Source organism: Dasypus novemcinctus, chromosome 23 (genome assembly GCF_030445035.2).
Source record: "Dasypus novemcinctus isolate mDasNov1 chromosome 23, mDasNov1.1.hap2, whole genome shotgun sequence".
Taxonomy (NCBI): Eukaryota; Metazoa; Chordata; class Mammalia; order Cingulata; family Dasypodidae; genus Dasypus; species Dasypus novemcinctus.
This window is the reverse complement of record NC_080695.1, coordinates 13183340-13208025: the sequence shown is the minus strand read 5'-3', so window position 1 is coordinate 13208025 and position 24686 is coordinate 13183340. Positions and strand designations below refer to the sequence as shown.

The following is a 24686-nucleotide window of genomic DNA, read 5'->3' as shown; positions in this document are numbered from 1 at the left end:
CTGATGGTGCATATTTGTATATTTAGCATGCTCCATTCAGGTATAGTTTGCTTTTACTTCCATTATATTTTCTTCTCATCATGTCTGATACTTGGAAAATTGCCAGAAAAGGTTATAGCCTTTTTCTGGTGACATATTTAGTCAGTTTTAATTTAATCCAGATAGTGTAACAGTATAACTTTAGACCAGGTTGTTTCCCACCCATCATTCCATGTTCCGATTCCACTTGTTGTAACATGTAGGAAGTGGTGTGCTGCTCGGTCATTGCTCTATACTCTCTGGAAATAGTAATTTTTTTCTGTGATAATTCATGATCAAATATAAATTATAAAGAGCCTTTATACCTACATATTCAGCACATTTCATGTTTCTCATGTTCACTAGAGTCTCCATCTAGTTCCTCTAAATGTATACTATGAATTGATGACTTTTCTGATGGAAAATATATTAATAGTTCAGTGACTAATCTATATTTCAAACCAAACTGTGTGTCCATACCAGTAATATTCTTTTTAATTTTTGTTACTAAATACATATATATTTAGTTCATACTGCATACTGGTAAATGTGTATTTTTCTATGGTACTTTTAAATATGCTGGCCATATTTGTTCATAGTCCCTAAATTTATAGTGATATCACTGTTAGCTGTTACTTGTATAAAATTTTAGGGAAAAATTCATGGTAGACATTGTCTTTTAATTATATTAATATAGAGTTTGTAATTCTAAAATGTTCATATTTAGTCTAAATTCATTTACGAACATAATTGTTCAGACCAAGTCACATTACTGTAATTACTAGGAGTTTCTTTCTAAAGTATTCACTTAAAACCAAAAAAAAAAAAGAAATGATTGATCCAGTACATATAATGATGTGGATTTCAAATTGATTCTAGTTGGGGCATGTATTTGGAACTGTTCCATTAGAATGTAGCTGTGTTTCTCCACCCCACCCTGTTTTTTTCCATTTTTTTTTTCTTCTCATATGTAACTTATGAAAAAATGGGTTACAGGCCAGCAGTAAATAAAGGTGTGTGATATAACATTTCAAACATAAAGTGTTAACACCCCCTATATTTAATATTAAACTTGTATAGGTTGGATATAAAAGCTTCCTTCTTTTTCAAGATACACTTTCAGTAGCTTTGCATAATCACAGTAAAGATTTTTTTTCTAATCCTTTTTATGACTGAGGATTCAGAGGCTGCTGCTGCTTTGAGGTCGGCATTTATATTCCATGAACCTTGTGAGGGACAAGAATAACAAGTATATGGTCAGGTTTTCCACTTCTGTCCCGCAGAGTGAATGGACTGTTTTCAGTGAGCCTGCTTCCCGTGCCGTGAAGAGAAACCATAGGAAGGAGGGCTAAGAATGATGAGAGAGCGTGCAGCATGACTAGGGGCTGTCAAGGCCAGTGTGTCAAGTTCAACAGTGTGGACCTTCATAAGAGTTCCCACACAAGCACATAATTTTGTTTTGGCTACACATTTCTCAGATCTGCATTATATAAGACTGTGGAAATAAAGTTCATGAAAGAGAACAGTATGAAAAAAACACATGAATGCCTTGCTTCTAGTTTGAATCATTCTGAATTACTTAAGCAAAAGTATTTTTAGACACTTATTTTTTTAAGTAGATCTGACTTGCGAAGAATAGAGCGTTTGATTTTCATTTTCAAATAATTGAGGTGGGGTTTTTTAATTGTTTTATGTTGAGTTTTAAGAGAATTTACCTATGGAGTAAATGAAGTCAACATCAATAGAGGTGTGGGTGGGCCGGCGGGTACCTTCTAGAGTTGGTGTGGTAGAGCCATGAGTGCTGGGGATGTTTCTGCACTTACTTTCTCACATTCATCCAGCCAGCTATTCTGTTAGAGATTCCTAGGATCACATGGTACTTAGGGCTTAGAGATTCAATCCCTACCACCCACTACACACTATGGCTTTAGGCAGCACTGTTCATAGAGGGCTTCACATACATTGCTGAGGAGCTGGCTTAACTGGGACACAATGAGAGGAGCAGGGGATTGACGGGTCACATTTGCATTTTGGGAAGATGCCTGGCACCTGTGAGGAAGATGAGCCAGAAGAGAATGCACTGGAAGTTAGGGAGACCAGTTAAGGAGAATTGATAAGGGCCTGAACCAGGGCGGTGGTTGAGGGATAGAGAGGGAGGGAATCTCTTAAGAGGGCAAATTGGCAAGATTTGAATGTGTGTTGGGGGTGGAAGGTGGGGGTGATTTGACTGGGAAGAAATGTCTCCTCCCTTTAGTGGAACAGATTGTTGAATGAACACACTTGTTGCATATCTTCTCTCCTGGGCAGGAAAAGGATTATAGACTTCCATAAATTTGGCATATTTGTTTCCAAAGGAAGTAGGCTGTTTGAAGGGCAGGGTTCCACCCCCAGGGTGGTCCAAGGGAAGGTATTACATGCACAAGAAAATGAGTCTGTCATTGGATATGACATGCAGGGGAGGCATCAACCCCTCATGATTGGCTGGCAGTGCCAACAGCTGAGGTTAGAGAATACGACGTAGCTGGCGAGTTCAGTTTTAGAAATGTTGAATATGACATGCCTAATGCAACATCTTGGTGCATATCACATGTTTAGGCAGGGATTGAATTTCTGAATCTGACAATGAGAGAAAATACTAAGCTGGCAATTTGAGAGTAGCTGTCATAAAATGTAGATTCATTTAGAGGTGATAGCCAAGGCCTTAGTCTAGTGTAGGTTCTTTTTCTCTTTCCCCATATTCTATAAAATCTTGTTTAGCCTTTCAGTTTGCCAAAAGAATTCCTTTTTTCCCAGCACTGCCCAGCATATTTTGTTGGTTTGGATTGGAGGTGGTGATTGTTCCAAATGATTGTATACATTCCACAGGTGTCAGACCTTTGGATTCCTTTAGATAAGTTGGTGGAAAGCAGCTCTTTTCACCTTTTATCAGAGTAGAGTAGCAGAGACTTAGCACACTTAGTCACAAGAGAGATGTGTTTGCAAACAAAGTGGTCTTACTGCTGCTTTTGGAGTAAGGTTTCCTTTGTTTTGGAATTTTCTGTTCTGTCACATGACTGTTCTTGTTTCAGAGAATTGGCATAGTTCCAGGAGATGGGAGGCAGAGAGCACTGTCAGGGCTACAGTTTCCCATGGTGTTAATATTTTCCAGAATGATATAAGAACTAATATGAGAAAAAGAAAATAATCTTGATCTTTTATGCCTGACAGCTAATCAGATTACTTTGGGGGTTATGTAAAAATAATCTGTCTCTATAGTTAGTTACTGTAATAACTGAGGTAATGTCTTACAAAACAATTTCAAAATTAAACCAGATCTATAGGAGTCATCTTAGGGAAGGAGTAAATATAGAAAGAGCGATGTGAATTTGAAGGCATATTTGGCATTCTTTTGATTAACAGTGTTGTTAACTAGCTAACAGCTATGTCCGTGTTGAGTCTGCTTTGTGGATGCAGTCTGTGTCACTGATATGTCACAGGCCCGGTGCTTGAAGACTTAGAGGTAGCATTGTGCTGTTCCCACTCCACATTTGAACTTCCTCAGTATGTTTACAAAGCTCTGCAGTGGCCTTTACCCTAACATATCTGGTTTTACTCACAGGACATGTTCTTATAGAGATGTCGAGTACACACAAGAAACTCAATGACAGTCTTGATGAAAATGTATGTAAACTGGTTTTATTGTTAAATTCTTTTTTAAATTTTGCTTAAAGTCTCAAAGCTCAAGTGAATTTAAAAAAAATTTCCTTTTGTTAACAGTTCAAAAAATTCCATAAAGAGATTATACATGAGCTGGAGAAGAAGACAGAACTTGATGTAAAATATATGAATGTGAGTACCCAGGTTTCTTCTGCCACCCTCTGAGGGCCCAGCTTTGGGCATTCAACAGCAGCACATATAGATGGAGCTTGGTGTTGAGTGTACATCTGGATGCATAAAACTGACCAGGCCCCTTTGGGCTAAGTGGGCTCAATTTTGCTAATGCTGGGGTCTTTATTAAAAAACAAAAGGAGGGAGCTGGGGTGGCTCGGGCAATTGAGCACCTCTCCCCCGTGTGTGAGGTCCCAGGTTCAGTTCCCAGTTCCTTCTCACCAAGACTGTGACCCTGTGTAGTGGTAGCAATACCGTTTACCCTGTACACATCCCCTGTGGGGCCTGCTGAGGGCAGCTGCCTGTGCCATGTGTTCCTTGCAGAAGTCTGCAGGGCCAGGACAGTCACAGAGTAGATTCAATGCCAGGCACTTTAGGTATATTATCTGACTTTTTGTCCTGACAGAAACTCTGTACCATAGGCGCTGTTTTTAATCCTCACCTTAAGGATCTCAGCAAATTACTTAATTTCTCTAAAAAGGTTTTTTTAGAGAAATTAAGTAATTTGCTGAGATCACACAGGTATAAGGGATGAAGCTAAAATTTTAATCCAGGTCTGTCAGGCTTCAAACCCTGTGTTCTTATACACTGCTATACAGCCCACAAAATGATTGTATGTGATTGTGCTGGTTCATTTTCTTTCTTGAAATCATAAATTGTAAAATAAGAATGTATGATTTAATAGTATGTATTCACCAGAGCAATAGCTAGCTCCTCACTGTCCAAAAACCTTTGAGGAAAGATGGAATAAAAGAAAGAGAAGACATTGTTTTTGTCCTCAGATCTGCCACTCTGGTCATATAAGCAGGAAACTTTACAACAGGCAAAGCAGCAAACATTAAAGTTGAAGGGAGGAGAGCCATGTGAAGTGAGGGCGTGCAGGGTCACAGTTGGCGAGGGGGCATGAGAAGTGACAGTGTGCAAGGCCATGGCCAACCATGCACAGGGGAACTATTAGCAAAAGTGACTATGTGACAGTCTACGATTCTGCAATAAGTAAGCATAACATTTAACTTACAGGCAACTCTAAAAAGATACCAGACAGAACACAGGAATAAGTTAAATTCTTTGGAGAAATCTCAAGCTGAGCTAAAGAAGATCAGAAGGAAAGGCCAAGGAGGACGAAATGCGCTAAAATATGAACACAAAGAAATTGAGGTGAACTTTCAGTAATATTTTATTTTGTTGATATTTTATACAGTTTAAGGGAATACTTACATATCTCAGTCAGCCTGCACTTTATCCACTTCCTGTGTCCTACTGTTGAGGTTAAAAATAAGCTTATTTGATTTAGTAAGAACTGAAGACTTCAGAATTAAGAATATATTAGCCAGTGACCTCCCAGAAACATTGGTTGGCATCTTCTCCTTACTTACAGAGGGGAAGTTGACTCTCCATGATAAGTATTACTGTCCCCATTTACAGATTGGGAAACTGAGGCTCAGATTAAACCCAATTTGGCATTTGGAATTGGGGTTTGAACCTGGAACTTTCCAAAGCCCGTGTTTCTTTCCGGTAGAACATGATTGTATCACTGTATTATTTTGGCAACTTGTCTGCACAGGTGTGTCAGGATATTGATGAGAATGATATCTGCTCAAGTCAGGTTACAATGTATTTGTTTTGTCTAATGTTTATCTGTATTTATTAGTTGCTCCTTTATCAAAATGAAGTGTAAGGATGGCAGAAGATGTCATGCTGTGCACCATTTGATACTTTGTGTCATATTTGTATAATTGTTATTTATTTTCCTAGTTTGTAGAAACCATTACTTCTCACCAGAGTGAAATCCAGAAATTTATTGCAGATGGTTGCAAAGAAGCTCTACTTGAAGAGAAAAGGCGCTTCTGTTTCTTGGTTGACAAACATTGTAGTTTTGCAAATTATATACATTATTATCACTTACAGGTGAGTGTGATAGCAGATAATATTGAATATATTTATTTTATTTCATATTTAGATGCCTTTAACATGCTTTAACTTCCATAAATGCCCTAACAGAAAATGATGGGCCTATTTTGTCAATGAAAAGATTCCAGAGAAATCATTTTTTGCCAACTTGACTATATAAACATTTGGGAATATAGATGAAGTGGTCAGATGTCTGTTTATAATGTTTAATTAATTTAGTAATGTATCCATATTTAAAATCCCTCCTAAAGTAGTGCTTAATAACATAGAAATTGATGCTTTTTTACTTTACTCACATATGAATCAGTGTTATTCAGATTGCAGATGCATCTTCCATAAAGGATCATCACCATCTCCCTGCTGCGTCCAAGTCCTTGTGTCCACTCCATCTGAATTGTTTTCAAATACTGCACTTTCAGGATCTATGTATGGTGGTGTTGTGGAAGTTTTATTTATCCCAGGCCACAAATATTCATTCACATAATGTCAGAACGGTTAGCTTGGGTTGATTTTTTTTTTCCTTTCTTCTTCAAGAATTTCCTCAATTTAATGACTTTCTTTTTTTGCCTCCCTTAAACGATCTTTAAAAGTCTAATTATAATGACACTCTCCACATATAGTTGTGTGATTATATACACAGGATTACAAAATGTTTTAAATTCCTTTTTTTTTTTAAATAATAAATTCTAACAGGTGCCTATATAAGCACCTATAACTAACACTGATTTAAGTCAAATATTTGTTCATCAAATAAAGTAATTTACAGGGTGGCCCATAATATGAGAAGCTCTGTTGGCTTGTCTATAAGGCAACTTCCACTTTTTTCCTGGGAAAAAGAACCTGGCCTTATATATATGCATATCATATATTCTCTAAAGTTTTTTCAACCCTAAGAAATGTTCAGGTACCTAATCCAAATACCTGAGGTCTAAAATTATTACAATAAAGAAAGAATTGCTGCTAGGCAATCGCTTTTGTTGACAGTGCATCTGTACTGGTTTCAGCAAGGTTGTATTAGGTTTAGAAACCTCCGTTTCCACAGTGAGAGCATCCTGCTATAGCAGGGTCACAGGCTGGCAAGGCATAGAAGTGACTTCAGTGCTCTGGCCCTGTGCTGGTGCCCCACCCAGCCATGGGGTGGTCACTATGTCATGAGGCAACCTGGCCTATTTTCAGAAAGCTCTAGTTGTTGGCACTGTCTTTAACTTTTGGTACCAATTATGCGTTTTAGAATGAAACCAGTCTCCTCCTTTCTATACCTGAAGGTTCTTCAACTACCTGACACACTTTCATGTCTTCCCTTCTCCCGACTAAGAGTCCCAGTCCTTTCAGTCATTCCTGGGATGAAGCAAGCCTGAGCAATTGGTCCATACTATGGCATTGCCACAACATGTCAGGATTCTAGGCAGGGCCAGCCAAGCTTGCCCAGGTCAAGGGGTGGCTTGGGGTGAGGGAGAGGTGCTTTGCCTTCCCCTATGATAATATGAGCACCCCTGAGCCTATTCCTATTAAACATAGATACAGTGTGATTGCTATGCAGGGAGTTTTAAGGAAGTCCCCTTCTCTTTTCCAACCATATTACTCCCTTGGAAAATGGGATTCACTGAAAGGCTTTGTGGACCTCTGAGAGTACAATTGCAAGAAGCAGTTAGACTTGTGGGAGTCAGGGAAGGACACATCTGTTTCTGGAGCCATGGGCTCCCACCTCTGCCATCCTGTGCCTCTATGCTCTGTAGCCCCCCTTCCTCTGCAGAGTCCATAGTCTGCTTCTCCCAGAGCTCTGTCATCCTGGAGCTGGGACTTCCCTCAGCTCTATCCCTAACTCAGCCTGCCCTCTCTGCTGGGCTCCAGAGCCCACCACACCCTTCCTATAATCTCTCTGTCCCCTAGATGAGCTCCTCAGGCCAGAATCTGACCCATTTCTCTAACACATGAATTGGTTCCCCTGGAATCAAAGAATCCACTTCTGGTCCTGTTGTCTGTATTGGAAGTGCCTCCTTTAGAAGAGATGGAAGGAAGAAAGCAGTGATCGGCATTCCTGGGATCCCTAGAAAGAAAGTAATGGGGATTAATGCAGATTGTGCCAGCCCTTCTTTTTTTACTTTTTGAGCTTCTTTTTAATCATTAATAATTCTTGTATTAGTTTAAAGCTCAGTGTTCAGACTGAAGGAGAAGGCAAATTCCTTTAGAGCAGGAGCTATGCCTATCTTCATCCTTCTAAACAAATAGACACAGTAGATGCTCCTAGATACTAAAACTACTTTTTGACTGTATCTTTTTTTTTTTCTGACTTTATCTCAGTGCTCCCATATTTCTGATGATGAGCCAGTAATCTGTTATCAGTGATATTACTGTGATACAGTTTTTGTCCACTCTTCAAATAATGCACATGACTTTAGTTTTATTTCTTTTGCATTTATAGTCTGCAGAATTACTTAGTTCCAAACTGCCTCGGTGGCAGGAAACCTGTGGTGATGCCACCAAAGTACCAGAGAAAATCATGAATATGATAGAAGAAATAAAGACCCCAATCTCCACCCCAATATCTGGAACACCACAGCCTTCTCCAATGATTGAAAGAAGCAGCATGGTAGGAACTGGTCATCTGTTCAAGATTTCAGTTGTGTGTACTTACTAGTATGGTTTGGGCCACATTTGTGCAGAAGACAAAGGCCTTCTTTGTGAGTGGAAATCTCAAGTCCTCTTTTAATTCTTCTAGGCCCACCTTTTCTTACCTTCAGATTTAGTGTCAGCTATGCAAATATTTTATACTACATTTGGCACTATTATCTTTGGTTTAGAAAATTTGTTGTTACTGTGTTTAATTATGATGATTCCAACTTTAGAAATTTATTCCCAATAAAAGAAGTATAGATATTTTAGAGAATGGATTAACAAAACTCTGATTAGTGCCATTTTTCACAATGTAAGATACTCCAGAAAAAAAAAAGTCACCCAAGTAATCAAGGTACTGAATATGAATATTTTAGTTTGCTGTTCTTTAACTTGAGCTTTATTGCTTTTCCCAAGCATGTGTGAAGATTTGGATCCAGCAGGCAGTTTGAAACATGGGTCCACCCTACTGCTCCATCTAAACCCCCCCAAAATGACAGCTAAGATATTAAAGACCAGAGCCATCAGACCATAGTATAGATCCCTAACAGTGTGGGAAAACAAGGAAGGTGCAATCAGTGGACCAAAAACACTGAAGGAGTCTCTATAGTAGAGTACGGCAGGATCAGTAAAAGAGAATCAAAATTAGGAGACCTCCTGGAGCAGTAAGCTTAGAGCCATTGGATACAGGAAGAGAAAGGGAACCTGGGGCATTTGTTGATGTAGTTGGTTGGGGAGCTGATTCACACCAGCCCTGCTGGTCAGTTCCTTCTGCTTGTGTATTTGTCCAAATGACAGGCAGCAAGCGCTTTTGTCTCCCAGCCAAATGAGTTCGTTGGGGATGAAGAGGTCAGGTACAGCTTCCTGCAGGCAGGTCTTGCCTCTGCCCCACACCACCATGGGTAGTCTGTGACAATTAGACCAGGTGAAAAATTAGATGATAACATATAATAAAAAAGAATAGGGACTACCATACAGTACAAAGATGGATAGTGTTTGGAGGGGAAAAAAATTATAGGCCAGTCTCATTCATGAACTTTAAAAATCCTAAATATGAGCAAATAAGATCTGACCAACACTGCTTTATAAGAATAGTACAGCATTTCCACATAGGATTTGTTCCAAGAATGCAAAGAATAGTTTTTACCATTAAGAAATCTATTGATTTAATTCACCACATAAACAAAGGAGGGAAAGAATATTGATTGTAGCAATAGGTACCAAAAAGGAATTATTAATAGGTAATTTCAAGCCATTCTTAATAAAATCTGGTATTAATAATACAGGGAAACTAAACATGATACTGTCTGTCAGAAAAAAATAGTAATCATCCCCAATAATGGAGTGCCAAAGCCATTTTCAAGTACAAAAAAAAAGAAAATTATATGTTTGATTTTAAAACAAGACTACAAGACTACTAAAATGCTCTTATTTTTTTCTCCTGTATTTTCACTTTTTATTATGAAAATTTCAAACCATACAAAAATATACAGACTAGTGAGATGAACTCATGCACCTACCATCCAGGCTGAATAATAGTTTGTTTTTACTGATTTTACATAAATTTGGTGAGGGGGCTGGATTTCATACATATTTATATTTCTTCTCTATATTACCAATTAGAAATGGAAATAAAGTTTGTGTAGCAGTTTGATATGGTTATGATTCCAAAAATAGATATTGGATTATGTTTGTAATCTGGTCTGTCCCTGGGTGTAATTAAGTTATGATTAGGGCTTTGACTGGGCCACATCTTTAGGGCATTGAGTCTCCACCCCTTGGTAGGTATGGATTCACAGATAAAAGTCATGGCAAAGGACAGAGTTGAGCATTTTTGATGTTGGAGTTTGATGCTGAAGCCTTAAGCTGGAGCCCCAGGAAGTAAGCTCACAGAGGTAAGAGAAGCCAGCCCCAGGAAGAGAAGAACCTTGAGCCCAGGAAGAAGCAAGCCCTGGGAATAGAGGAACCCTGAAACCAGAGAGAAGCAGGACCCTGGAAAAGAGGAACCCAGGAAGCTTGAACCCTCATAGACGTTGGCAGCCATCTTGCTCCAACACATGAAAATAGACTTCGGTGAGGGAAGTAACTTACACTTTATGGCCTGGTATCTGTAAGCTCCTACCCCAAATAAATACCCTTTATAAAAACCAACCCATTTCTGATATTTTACATCAGCCATCCCTTTGACTGACTAATACAGTATCCTATTCACAGTAATGAATTGTGACTTGAACATAAAACACAACTAAAGCCAATGGAGAGATAGATAGCATGTTACTGCATGAAATGCTAAATACCATAAAAATGTTATTCTTTCCAAAGTTAGTATATAAATTTCATGCAGTTCTAATCAGAATCCCAGTGAGAGTTTCTTGGAATTGAATAAAATTAATGTATTTAGACTAAATACCTAAAAATTTCCAAAGAAAAAGTAGTTAAGTGAACTTACTACTAGATATTAAAACTTATTAAACAAGATGTCTGAGCGAGATGCTTCAAGGCTCCAACCCCCCAAAGGAACTTTAGACAATCAGCAAGAATAGGCAGAAACATCTTTCTCAAAGCTCCAGAAACAGGACTGCAGTAACCAGGCAAGCAGTGGATCAAGAAAAAGACCACTTCAAAGCAATAGCATTTCCTGGCTGCCCCTTCCCTTCCCCTCACTGGATTTGCACGGAGCCAGTCTGCGTTCCCCGTGCAGATCGCTGGTCCTGGTACTAGAGGGAGCAGAGTAAGCCTCGTACACATATTGGAGCTTATATGTCTGGCCCCATCTATCTCATGGTGGCCTGAGGGACTTGCCAAACCAGAGCTTGCCTTGCTTATAAAGGGCAGCTCACTGAGCTCTCTTCCAGAACACTGTGGGAGAACAGTCAAGTTGTGCTGCCTGAGCCGATGGATTGCTGGCTGTAAGATGTAGAGTGCAGTGCCCGAGACTATGAGGAGAATTTCCTAAGGATGAAGAGACATTCATATCCATGAAATGGGAGACTTCCTAGGGCCACACATGCATGCCCAAGACAAGAGGCATGCACAGAAAGGATCAAGGAGGCCCCTATGTTTTGACCTGGAGTTATTTTCTAATCTCTTTCTTTAGATAAGCCCGGAAGGAAAACAGTTGCATAGTGTTTCTTTTTTTTTTTTCCCGTCTCATTTTTTACCCCCTGGGTTAAGTCCTGGCGTTCAAAGAAAACTCTGTCATAACTAGATATAAACTTAAGGAACAGATGCCTCAGAATCCAAATTCCAGTGATAACGCATGAAAATATCAAAATGTCTGGGTTGCAAAAAATAGGTTACAAAGCTTACAAAAAATAGGAAATGATGGCCCAGGCAAAGAAGACTAAAATATTAGAAACCATCAATGAGAAAGAACAGACCTGAGATATCTCAAAAACTTTTTTTAAAAATGGCCTTAAATATGCTTAAAGAACTAAGGAAAATGATAAATGAACACAAAGAAAATATCTATGGAGAGATGGAAATTATGAAAAGAAACCAAAGAGCTGAAAACCAAAGGAACAGAAATAAGAGAATTCCCTAAAAAGGTTCAAAAGTAGATTGGAGCTGGCAAAAGAATCAGAGAACATGAAGATAAGTTAATTGAAACCGTTGTCTGAGGAGCAGAAAGAAGAAAGACTGAAAAAAAGCGAACAGAGCCTGAGGAACCCTTGGGACATGTCCAGCATACCAATATATGCAATGTGGGATTCCCAGAAGGAGAAGAAAGAGAGAATATCAAAGAAATAATGGCTGACAGCTTCTTACATTTGGCAGAAGATATGACTATATATTCAAGATGTTCAAGATAATTCTAATAGACCCATGCTGCAGCATATTATAATAACTGTCAAATGCCAAAGATAGAGAATTCTGAAAGTTGCAAGAGAGAAGCAGCATGTCACGTACAAGATAGCCTCAAGATAAATGCCAATTTCTTATCAGAAACCAGTGGAAAACAAAACAGAAAAAAGTGCCAACCCAATAATTGTATATCCAGCAAAACCATCTTTTCAGAATGAGGGAGAGGTTAAGACATTCCCAGATAAACAAAAACTGAGGTTGCCACCAGACTGGCCCTACAAGAGATGCTAAAAAGAGTTGTACAGGTTGAAAGAAAAGGACAGTAGACAATAGATCAAAGCCACATGAAGAAATACCCAGGGAGAGTAACGATATGGAAAAGTATAAATGCCAGTACTATTCTATTTTTGGTTTGTTACTCTACTTTTTACTTCCTATGGAATCTAAAAGACAAATGCATAAAATGTGATGAGAAATCAGTAGCCTTGGACTTCTAATATATAAACATGTAATTTGTGAGAACAACAACATAAAGTGGGGGGATGGAGATCCATAGGAACACAGTGTATACTACTGATGTTAAATTGGTGCCAAAGCAATCAAGATTATAGATTTAGGATGTTAAAATTTAAGCCCCATGGTAGCCACAAAGAAAATATCGGAGAATATGCACGCTTATAGAGACAGAAATTAGAATACAGGTTGCCATGGGTGGGAACAGGGGAAATAGGGAGTTAATGCATAATGAATGGGGAGATTGGAAAGTTTTATAATGGAAGGTACCACAGTATTGTGAATGTGATTAATATACTGAATGGCATGCTTGGGAGTGGTTGAGATGGGAAAGTCTGTGTTATATGTTTGTTCTCACAATTAAAATTAAGGAAAGAGAGCATCTAAAGAGACTGTAATAAGTAAATGTAATACATCATCTTGGGTGGGATCTAAGAAGGGAGGAGAAAAGACTCAAAGGAACATTATTAGGACATTTGAAAAAGTTGGAATATAGACTACAGGCTATATCAATGTTAAATTTCTTGAACTTGATAGCTGTACTTAAGGATATTTCATAAGTGAATTGACCTTATTCTTAGGAAACGTACATGGCAGTAACAAGTGTTCAGGGGTATGATGTATAAATCCTACACTCAGGTGTTCACACCATGGATTGGTAAATAAACAGATAGTTAGATTGAATGATGTGGCAAATGCGGCAAAATATTAAAATTGGTAGATCTTGGTATCTGGGGGAGAGTGGAATATGTTGGAGTCTATGTATGGGGTTTGTATTATTTTTCTAACCGTCATGTAATTTTGAAATATTTTAAAATGAAAACTTAAAAAAAAATTCATTAGACAACAGGTGACTAGGTCAGAATAGAGTCCAGAAATATAGTTGAATATATATACTTAAGCTTTATATATGACAAAGATGGCATTTCAATTAAGTAGGAAAAGGATAGTTTATTTAGTGAATGGTATTCACATAATTGACTGTTCATCTGGAAAACAAGACTGCTGCCATATACTCCATATAAAAATTTAATTTTAAATGGAAATTTAGGATGTTATTGGTATCACCCTATGGTGTGGAGGAATTTACTAACTAAGCAAGATGGGACACCAAGAAGCCAGCTCCCCAAGGGCAGGAGGCTCTATCTGTTTTCATCTCTGTTGTGCCTACATGCTCAAAATAGTACCTGGCATGCATCATTTTCTAAATTAAAAATATAGCATATGTGAGAAAGACCTAACATCCTTAATGTTCAAAGACCTTCTTTAATTGATGCAATGCAAATAAAAAATAACAACCATTAGAAGCATCTAAAGGATATGAACAGACAATTCAGAGAGGAAAAATGCACCTTCTCATGTTTAAGAAATACAAGACAGAGTAACGATGAAATAACACTTTCACCCATCGGGCAGACCACAAAAGTTGGGAAGAATCTGGAGAAACAGGCACTTTTATACATAACTAGGGGGCCGTGAATCACAGCAACCTTTTTGCAAAATTAAAAATTAAAATGCACACATCCCTTCAACAATTCTACTTTGTAGGGATCTCTTCTACAGAAATAAAAGCATCTGTGTTTTTTAATAGTACACAATGAAAATTATTGGCCATTTGACAATAAAAAAACACTGGAAACAACTTAAATGTAATCTATAATAAGTCTGCAAATTATAAAACACCCACGCTATGGTATCTTGTAAGTGTGTGCTATTCTTGAAATAATTCAAAATGGAGCATTGCCCTACAACTTAGAGAACTTTGGGAAGAAAGTGGAATTAAAGTGATACAGAACAATCCAGAGAATCTGTATGATTCCATTCCTTGTTATACTAATATTAGACTATTAATTTTTCACAGGTTGGAAAAGATGATACCCTTTCTAAATATTCACCAAAGATGCCTCCAGCTCCTTCAACTAAAGCTTATACTAGTCCTTTGATTGATATGTTTAATAATCCAGCAACAGTTACACAGGATTCAGAAAGGATTAATAATTTAACAGGTAAAAGATTAGTTTGATTTTAAAATGCCTTTTTAATTTTTTAAAATAAACGTTGGGTATACTTTGGATAAATATATCATGAAGTAGAGTTAAACATGTATGGTAGCATACATTCAACATTAGCTTTGAGGAGCTTATACATCTAAACAGATAAAGGCGTACGTTTATTATAAGGCTGCAAGATATTTTGATAAGTGACATTTCTTTGACAAATACTGATTCTGTGTACTGATTCATGTTTGCATAGAATAAACATTTTTGAAAAATGTTGCTTTTTCAAAGTAAACGAGACATAATGTACATAATCTCACACATGGTGGCACGTGTAACAAAATTTCTTTTTCAGTAAAATATAAAAGTTCACATGACAAAATGACGGTTATTAATCTCAACGATAGGCTTACTTGGTTTTAAATCATAATCGTTGCGTTTTTTCATCTCTAACAGGGCACCTTATGTTTTCTGGAGACCTAATGAGTTCTAACTGCTTACATTTCTTAATAGTGTTGTCTGTATTTCAACAATCAGGACCAGTCACTGTTGATAGACAAAGAATTTGCAAGCAGAAAGTGAACTTGCATTGTTTTAAAGTAAATATCCTAGATGCATTACTAGGATAGCAGAATTTGGGTGAAAAAATAATATTTAAACAGAAAATCTCCATTCCAATTTTTTGGGGGGAGCACTCAAAATATCAGCCTGTGTGTGAACTGACATAAAATATGCAGCGCAGTCTTTATGAACATAGGCTGTGGTGCCAGGCTGCCCATGTTGACCCCTGGCACTGCCATGTGCTAGCTGTGTGATCTTGGGCAAGTCATTAACTATGTAGGACTCGATTTACTGATCTGTCAAAGTGAATCATAACAGTTCCTTCCTAGGAGGTTGCCAGGATACCGAGGTGAGTGGGGGACTGTGATTGAGATTGTCACCTGGCACTTAGGGCTCTGTAAAGGTAATGCCCCATCACATCGTGACCTGGGGCTGCAAGAACATCTACATTTCCCATTTTTTTCCTTTCTTAGTGGCATTAGTCATTGACAGTTGGGTTTGTATTGTTGTCACAGCCTGCCTTTGTGATCAAATTGAGAGAGCAGAGGGAGGAAAAATTTCAGACCACTTAGTATTGAGCAGTCTACCTCTCTAAAGAAAGAACCGTGATCACAGTCAGGTTGCAGCTAATGCTAGAGTGTACTGGTAATCCTCACCATCTAGAAAAGAGCCTTTAGCCCCTCTTCTCTGGGCTTTGAAAGACCTCAGATCATAGTTCTGCCCTTGTTCCTTGCTGTCCCTGTCCAGTCTAGGCAGTGATAAAGGTATGCAAATACAAGGCATTTAGAATTTCAGTAGAATGTGTGTTTCAGCAAGATGGGAGTGAGTGGATTTCTGGGGTTTGCTCTTTGAACCTGCCTGTTGATTATCATTTTTTGAATAGCCGTTAACGCTGGGTTCATTTTTTTTTAACAGATGCCTCAGATGATTCTAGTTTACAGCGATCAGTTTCTGTTGCCACTGGCCTAAACATGATGAAAAAACAGAAAGTAAAAACCATTTTTCCACATACTGCGGGCACTAACAAGACCTTACTTAGCTTCACACAAGGAGAGATCATCACACTGCTCATCCCTGAGGAAAAAGACGGCTGGCTTTATGGAGAACATGATGACACCAAAAAGTAAGTCTTTATGTGGGTGCTTCTGGGTTGAGACTCAGCCCAAGCTGATTCTTCAGGGTGATCTGTCCTTTCATAGAGGTGTGCTCTGTCATTTAAGAAGCAAATTGTCTCTGTAGAAAAATCAGCATTTTAGCCAAAGTTAGGCTTAGTTTAATTATTGTTACAGTTGTAGTTTAGTTAACTGGAGTTATTCTATCCCAGACTCTATTCTGTATTTAAATGCATATATAGATAAATCTGATGCATGAATGGATTAGATCATGTGAAAGTTACCTCTCAAAGTATATATTTATAAAAGCCTTAATTTCACTCAGTCACCTTTATGGTGAAAATGGACCAGTCTGCCCCTGAGCTATCACTGAATCATTCCTTAGTGTGTTTGCTACTAATACCGCAAAAAGTGCCTTTTTTTCAACCTGTAGGAGGGGTTGGTTCCCATCGTCTTATACAAAATTGCTGGAAGAAAATGAAATGGAAACAGAGACTGTCGCCACACCAAGGTAATACTTAAATATGACTTCTCTTTCCCAGCAACAAAAAACTCATTTGGCCTAATGTTTTCAGAATTATGTAGCCAGATCTATGGTGAAATCCCAGATCTTGTGGAATAGAAATACATAGAGATTGCTGTTCCACATTTATTTCTGTTGTCCACAAGACTTTATGACTGTGTTCTGTGACATAACCCAGACTACCTGCTCTTTCTTTACCTCACTCCCCACCTGATCCAATCAGCCCTCAAACCATTCTCACTACCAGCCACCACCTCCTGGCTCCCCTAAAGAATTTCTTTTGCGTATACATTTATAATCAACAAAAAGCATTACAATGTTAGATGCATTGTGTGTGGTGTATGTGTATTATAATACCCTCCTCCCTCCTCCTCTTGGATTAATAACATATTGTAGGAGAGCAGATGTAGCTCAGGTGGTTGACCGCCTGTTTCCCATGTACAAGGTTCTGGGTTCAGTCCCCAATACCTCCTTTAAAAAAAAAAAAAACTATTGTAATATTGGCCATAGGATATTTAGGATGCTTGGGATTCTGGTGGCAGGCTCTTATCTAACTTGTGTTCTATAATTTTTTGTCTTTAGCCCTGCACCAGTAAGAAGTATCAGCACAGTGAATTTATCTGAAAAAAGTAGTGTTGTTATACCTCCGCCAGATTATTTGGAATGTCTGTCTACAGGAGCAGCTGCAGATAAGAAAGGAGACATTTCCAAAAGTGCCTCTACATTTAAAGCACCAGTGTCCAAGCCAGAAATCACATCTCCTGTGAGTAAAGTTGCAGTACTGTAGCTTATGTTCTAGACTCACCCATATCCAAAATCCAGAACATTTTGCCCCAGGAGGTATGAGCAATTCCCACCTTAACAACTTTATTCTCTGCTAGAATAATGGTGGGGTCCCTATAGGGGGCATTTTCTCAGTAGTTACTCTCAGTCCCTTTCTTTGTCACACAACCTTTAAAACCTTCTTTAAAAAAAAAAAAAAAGATTTATTTCTCCCCCTACCCCACCCCCATTACCCCCATTGTCTGCTCTCTATGTCCGTTCCCTGTGTGTTCGTCTACGTCTGCTTATATTCTCATTAGGCAGCTCTGGGAACTGATCCTTGGACCTTCTGGAGTCAGGGAGAGGTGATTACTCTCTTGCACCACTTAGCTCCCGCATTCTGCTACATCTTCTTATTTTCTTTCCTCTGTGTCTCTTGTCGCATCATCTTGCTGTGCCAGCTCTCCTCATCGGCCGGCACTCCTGTGTGGGGCAGCTTTCCGGTGCAGCGCCGCATTCCCACATAGGACAGCACTCTTGCACGGGGCCGCATTCCCACATGGGCCAGCTCGCTGCACGGGCCAGCTTGCCCTCACCAGGAGACCCTGGGCATCGAACCCTGAACCTCCTATATGGTAGACGGGAGCCCAATTTGTTGAGCCACATCCATTTCCCTTAAAACCTTCTTAATTTCAATCCTCTTGTTCTTTATCTTGTAAATATGGGGTTTTTAAAAGGAGTTAGCATAGTCTTGTCAAGTTGATAAATAAAAATAAAGAGTAAAAGAGGGACAGTGTCAGTTATCAGACAAGGCCACTGAGGAGCTGCTCTGCCCTCCTGCCCTACACAGTACTCGGACTTCTTAGACCATAGGTGCTTCTCCTTGGCACTGGTGGTGCCCTTTACCTCGTGACTTCAGGTTCCTGTCGTGCAGTGGGAACTCCCTGTGTCTTGTGGATGAGCTTACAGGCTCACTGCCCTCCTAGGACTCAATGCTACAGTTGCTTACACCCCATCTCCATGGGAACCAACCACATGGCTCTCAAACTCTCACCTTCCAAACTGAGTTGGGACCACAGCCACTGTTCCCAGAGCTCGCCCTCTTCCCATACTCCCTTTCCCCACAGTGAGCAGCACCCTTCGGTCAAAATCAGCACTGCCCTCTAGGCTTCTCTCCTCTGCCTCCTTTACTCAGCAGGGAAAGCCCACAGGTTCCCTCTGAAACATCTCCCAAATCAACCCCATCTTCTCAAACCCAACTTAGTCCTTGCTTTTCGTCATGACTGTAGTCTTTTGATCACTTAATTACCTTTTTCTGCATTTTCTTCAGTTTTCGTAGTTTTCTGAAGGAATGCTTAAGGTTAAAATTGTTAATAAGCTCTTTGTTACCTCAAAAAGTGTTCACTTTGTACCAGGCCTTGTGTGTAAACATTGTGTGCACAGTATCTTTACTCTTTGAACAACGCTGTATGACAGATAGTGGAGGACATCAGCTCAGAGAGAGACCTTCACTCATTCCCTCGGCAGTGCCTGGCACTGACTGGTCTGGGCCCTGGGGATATACAGATGAACAAGACAAATTCCTGACTTCTTTGGAACTTACATTCTAGTAAGAGGAAACAGATAATAAAGAAGAAACAAGCAGAAATACCTTTTTAAAAAGCTATACAGAGAATTAAAACCAGGTGAGAAGGTAGAAGTGGTGGGGTGACGACTTGGGTGGAGGTCACAGGTGGAGTTCACTGGGAAAAAGATCTTGAGATTCATGTGCAGATGTTACTAGCAAGCACCCTTGGGATCAACACCTTTGAAAATGAAAGGAAGGGAGCAGCACTGGGAAGAGGGAGAAGCTGGACAGTGGTACAGGCCACTGGTCCCACAGAGTGCTCAGTAGCTGAGGGCCCCTCAGAACTGCCTTAATTTGGGGCCAGGGAGCCAAACTTTCATATGCCTGTGTCCAGGGGGCAACTTCTGACAAGCACTGGCAACAGCGCCAGGTGTCTACCAGCTACACCCCCTGCAGCCGGGGAATCAGGCCTTCAATCCTGAAGATACTTAATGGAGAAGTAGAGCATGGTAGAGAAAAAGGGGGTAATCGAGGAAGCAAGAAGGGGCCTAAAGCATGAGTGGAGGAGTCAGCTGTGGCCAGGAGCAGGGACGTGTCCACAGTAGTAGGTGAAAAGGCCAAGGGTGTGGATATGGGTACAGCTGGGTGGGTAAATGAGGGAGTTCCCATTTGACAACTTAAGTTTTCTCCATGGTGGCATAAACTCATCAGCTGATGGGAGCAGGCAGAGTAGTGGTGAGCAACTTTTTTAAAAAGTGAAAGGAAGCGGATATGGCTCAAGTGATTGGGCTCCCGTCTACCATATAGGAGGTCCAGGGTTCGATTCCCAAGGCCTCAAGAGTTCTGCTTAGGATTTAAAATGGAACCCATCAGTATGATTTTGTGCTCTTCTACAGCAATATTCAGCTGTTCGGGTTTAGCAAGAAGTAGCTAAATAGTGGGCACTAAGTTGGTGTTGGCAGTAGGAGAGCGAGGTGGGGTGCAGCTAAGGGTGCTTGTTACAGGGTCCCAGACCGTGAACTCCAAGCTAGGTAAGGATGTAAGGGAGGGTAGGAAGTGGGTAACAATAGTGGGAAAGGGGTGGGGTCAGTGCCATTGTCAATCCCAGCAAGACTGTGTAATTGCTGGAGTGGAGAGAACCTAAAGGAGGATAGGAAATGAAGGTCGGGATGGATGACATGGTTTGGACCTTTTGGAGGATGTGCAGCTGAGCCATGTGCCCAGGGTCGTAGAAGGGCTAAGGCGGCAGGGTCTCTAACCATCAGCCCTCCTCGCTGAGCATCACCCTCAGAACTATTGGTAGGACGGATGCAGTTGGTGCAGTTTAGCCTGTGCCACTTTTTTGGTTTTTAAATTATTTTTCGATTAGGGTGGGGTGTTTTCTGTAATGCATTATATAAGCCATCTCTCTGCCTTTCGGGGGGGGGGGGGGGGTCTGTGGTTTGACAACTCAGCCTCCGTCAGTCATGGTGATTGGTGGCCCTTCTTCAGCTGTAAATGGTTTACAGGCAGAGTCTCTTAATTGTGTGAGATGGTCACTTTTCTAAAAACATGCCCTATGTGTTGGTGTGAGACTTAAAGGATTTTGGAACTTAGGCCTACCTCATCATAAGCTTACAGAAATGGCACATTTTGGTCCAGGAAATGCAAGTTTTTGTCTGACTTCTCTTCTTAGATAAACATCCTGCATGGTATATTTTTATCATTCTTTCTCTACTGACATGACAGTAGACTTCAAAAAGTAGAGAAAATTATTGGGAAGTCCAAAGATAGCAAATGCTTATTTATTGGAAGCCCTAATACTTTTTTTTTTTTTTTTTAATATTTATTTATTTCTCCCCATCCCCTTGTTTTTCACTTACTCTGTCTTCCTTGTTTCTTTAGGAGGCACCAGAACCAAACCCAGGAACTCTGATCTGGGAGGGAAGCCCCTAATCGCTTGAGCCACCTCCATTTCCTGCTTTATTATGTCTCTCACTATGTTTTTCCTCTTGGGTCTCTTGCTGTGTCATCTTGTTGGGTCAGCTCACCACAACTGCCCATCACTCCAGCTCGCTGTCTTTTTTTAGGAGGCACCAGGAACTGAACAGGGACCTCTGATGTAGTAGGCGGGAGCCCAATTGCTTGAGCCACATCCACTTCCCCAAATGCTAATACATTTTAAAAGAAAAAAGATATTCAGATATTTTAAAAGTTGTATTTAGAAGTGACCTTAAGACATTTCTAAAAGCATAACAATTTGCTTTGATGAAGAAAAAGCTTTTACAACTGCATGTTACAAAACTTAGGATATAGTCAGAGACAGTACATTGCTTGTGTGTGACCTGAGTCTATATTGCCTTTTCCAGTTTTAGCAATTGCTGACAAATCTTGTATATCTCTCCCCCACCTACTCCCAGATCATTTTGACACTAATGCCAGACTGCATAGCATTTTATCTGTAAATATTTAAAAGATAAGGCTCTCTCTCTTTTTTTTAAACATAATCACAATACTGATACTGCAGCTTTAAAAGTTGATAATTTCCGAATATCATCAAATGGTCAGTGTTCAAATTTCTGATTGTCTCCTACCAAAAGTTATTCACCATCTATTTGATTCTAGGTCCAAATAAGGTCCATTGAAGCTACAGGTGTCATCTTCTGTCTTTTTTTCCTTGTGATTTATTTGTAGAAGAGCCAGTTTATTTGACCTCGAAGGTATCCCCAGTCTGGACCTTGTCGGTGGCATCCATGCATTGTCCCCCAGTGTAAATTGTTAGTTAGGTCTGGAGCTTCAATCTGAGGCCACGTTTTTGCTGCTGTTGTTTGTTTTGCTAGGGCATTTCCTTGGGGGGCTGGCTGCATCCATATGGAGGCATACTGGTCTAGTGGTTCTTTTTGTGATGTTAGCGGCTATTGACAGTGATTGCCTAGCTCCATTACTTCATTACAGTTATATAATGTCTTCTAAGGTAAAAGAACCTTGCCCTCAAACCATCATTGTCACTGAAATTGAACATGTTCAGTATTTCACCAAAGAAAGCGTTGTTGCTGCTGTTCTTAGTATACTAAACTTAGTAAATGAAAAACTCCCATTTTAAATATCAATATAATCAATAATGATGCATTATTCATTTTTTAGCATTTGGTAGTTTAAATATAATCCAACTTTGTTTTTAAACCTTAGTTGACTGAATCTTGGTATAGACTATCAATATAAGGAGACTACTTTGAAAAGTGCTGAAACTAGTAAACTGAGAGTTGCAAACAGTGCCTACCTTTTTTTCTTTCCCATTTCCTTGGCATGGTACTTTAAGTACATAAATTTCTCCCAAGGGATGGAAATTAGAAGGTAATACATCTGCTTATAAAAATAACCCAGGAATTTTCTCTTGTCTCTGGTACACACACGGCCTGCTCATACCTCCAGGAAGTGGGACTGCTGGGTGCAGAGCGCACCTAGGACCCAGGTTTTGTGGGCTCTGTGCTCTGACCTAAAATGGCTTCAGTTTTCATCCTCTAAAGAAGTATCTTTTGCCCCCTTCCTCACAGCCTTTTTCGTTACTAATTTCCACTTTAACTCTCACGGCTGACCTTGATAGCATCCCTTCCACTGTTTTCTGTTTCTCTCCAGTGCATTTGGTCTAAGCAATCAGATGACAGAGCTCCCTAAAATGTGGCCCCAAATCGTGTTTGAAGTTCTTTCAGGGCCCTGAAGGTTCTCTGTGAAGGGGCTCAGGGGCTTTTGCCTTGAGGATGGTTTGGGGGTGCTCTCCCTGCTGGAGGGGGCCTGTTTCTGGTTGCATGCAGATGAGGATGCACAAATAGATTTCCTTAAACTTAACAAATGGGAGGGGAAAGGAGACAGAAAGAGCATTTTGTCCAAGGAAAGGAAGAAGGAAGGTGGTTTCAAGTAGGAGACCGGAGGAGGAAGAGGGCTGGGTGTGGTGCAGAGCGGCGGAGGCCAAGAACCTGCCTGCCAGAGGCTGTGCCTGCCAGAGCTTGGCTGGGCACCAAGGGCGCTTTTGAGGCGTCAGAGGATGAGGCTGCCCTTCCCCCTGACCTTTGGGCCACAGGAGGCCTATTCACAAGCATGAACTCTCGTTCCTTCCTGCGTGTTGGGGGCTCTTGCTCTGGGCTTTCTGCTTTCATACCAGCACTTTCAGGCATTTCAGTGTATTTTAAAAATAAATCGTAAAATTAGCCCTTCATCCTCATGTACTGTGGACCAGAAATGGCTTATTCTGAGGTCTGCTGAGGAAGCGCAGCATGCCCTTTGGGAAGAAATCATTTTTGCAACCATTTAAAACTCCATTAGGAGGACAGGCTAAGCAGTGCAGTTGGCTTTCTGACTTAAGATTAAAAAACAACAACAGAAAAAAACGTCCCTTCCATTGATTTGTCTGGATTACTACTTTGAGGCAATCAGATAAATATTTAGCATGAATACTTCTCAGTGCTGAAAAGTAGGCCCCGAACTAGGGCGTGGGGCTCTTTTCCTGCCATGTTCTGGCACTGCTGCTCAGGATGGGCTTGCTGCCTCTTGGTGGGGGGAAGGCTGGGATAGGTGTGCTTCCCAGGTGTGAGGTCCTTTGAGTGGACAGGCTGGGAGTCCATCCTGGCCTCCTGTTCCCATGTCTGGCCTTGGACCCTAGGGGCTGGCAAAGGAAGGCTGCAGAAGGAGGTCTGAAGTCAATGCCCCTCGTGGGCAGCCTGGAACTTGTTGGTCAGACAGCCTTACACTGCCCTCTCCTGGCTGGGTGGCTGCCTGAGTGAGCTCTGGCCTGCAAGCTTTCTGCAGTGAAGGGGTGAAGGCACACACCCCCACCTGTCCTTGTCACCTTCTGAGGTCCCAGGAGGCAGAGGCCCAGGACCAGGGCTTAATGGGGCTGCCTCTGGACAAGACTGCATTTGCACTTTAGTCCCATTTTTCCTTTCTGGAACTTCCTGCAGTTCTCTGTGGCTTCAGCAGTTCACACCTGCTTGCAGGGTATCGTTGCCTTGTCATTTTTCCATGTCATCATTCAGGGCTGGGCTCACAAAAAAGTAACCATAATCGCTGTGGTTTTGCACCTAAATGGTCCTCAATGAGGAGAAGCAAATCTGCTTTCTCCCTAGAAAGTTTAACTGGACTTTGTGTAAAGGTTTAATAGCGCTCTTTTACTTGATGCCATATTCTTCTGTCATGTAGCTCTGTTGCTCAAAGTTTAACATGTTTAAATGTGAGTTTCAGCATGCAGGGGACAGGTTTGCCCACGTGAGCTCATGGGCATCACTGGCTGTCAGGGTTCCTATGTGGGCACCGGGGCCTCACTGCCCTGAGGTGGCCTTTGTGACATGTTCTAACATGTGAGGGTATCTACTTTCTGTTCTCACCCTTATTCTTTCAAATGAATTTAGGTATCTAAATAGTCTCAGATGAAGACTATGGGGCACTTTTTTAAACAGGTGTAGCTT

The 24686-nt window shown here is 40.4% G+C and overlaps 1 protein-coding gene across 4 annotated transcripts in view; it reads left to right on the top strand.

Moving 5' to 3' along the window:
* Positions 1-24686, top strand: part of BAIAP2L1 (BAR/IMD domain containing adaptor protein 2 like 1) — a 78920-nt gene that overhangs the window by 50804 nt on the left and 3430 nt on the right. For all 4 annotated transcript variants that reach the window (XM_071211143.1, XM_058285789.2, XM_071211142.1 and 1 more), the window contains 9 exons: positions 3617-3678; positions 3775-3846; positions 4906-5043; positions 5641-5793; positions 8219-8386; positions 14588-14732; positions 16200-16407; positions 16830-16907; positions 17502-17682. In XM_071211143.1, coding sequence (XP_071067244.1) covers positions 3634-3678; positions 3775-3846; positions 4906-5043; positions 5641-5793; positions 8219-8386; positions 14588-14732; positions 16200-16407; positions 16830-16907; positions 17502-17682 — 1188 coding nt within the window. In that variant the 5' untranslated portion in view covers positions 3617-3633. The remainder of the gene's footprint in view (positions 1-3616; positions 3679-3774; positions 3847-4905; positions 5044-5640; positions 5794-8218; positions 8387-14587; positions 14733-16199; positions 16408-16829; positions 16908-17501; positions 17683-24686) is intronic.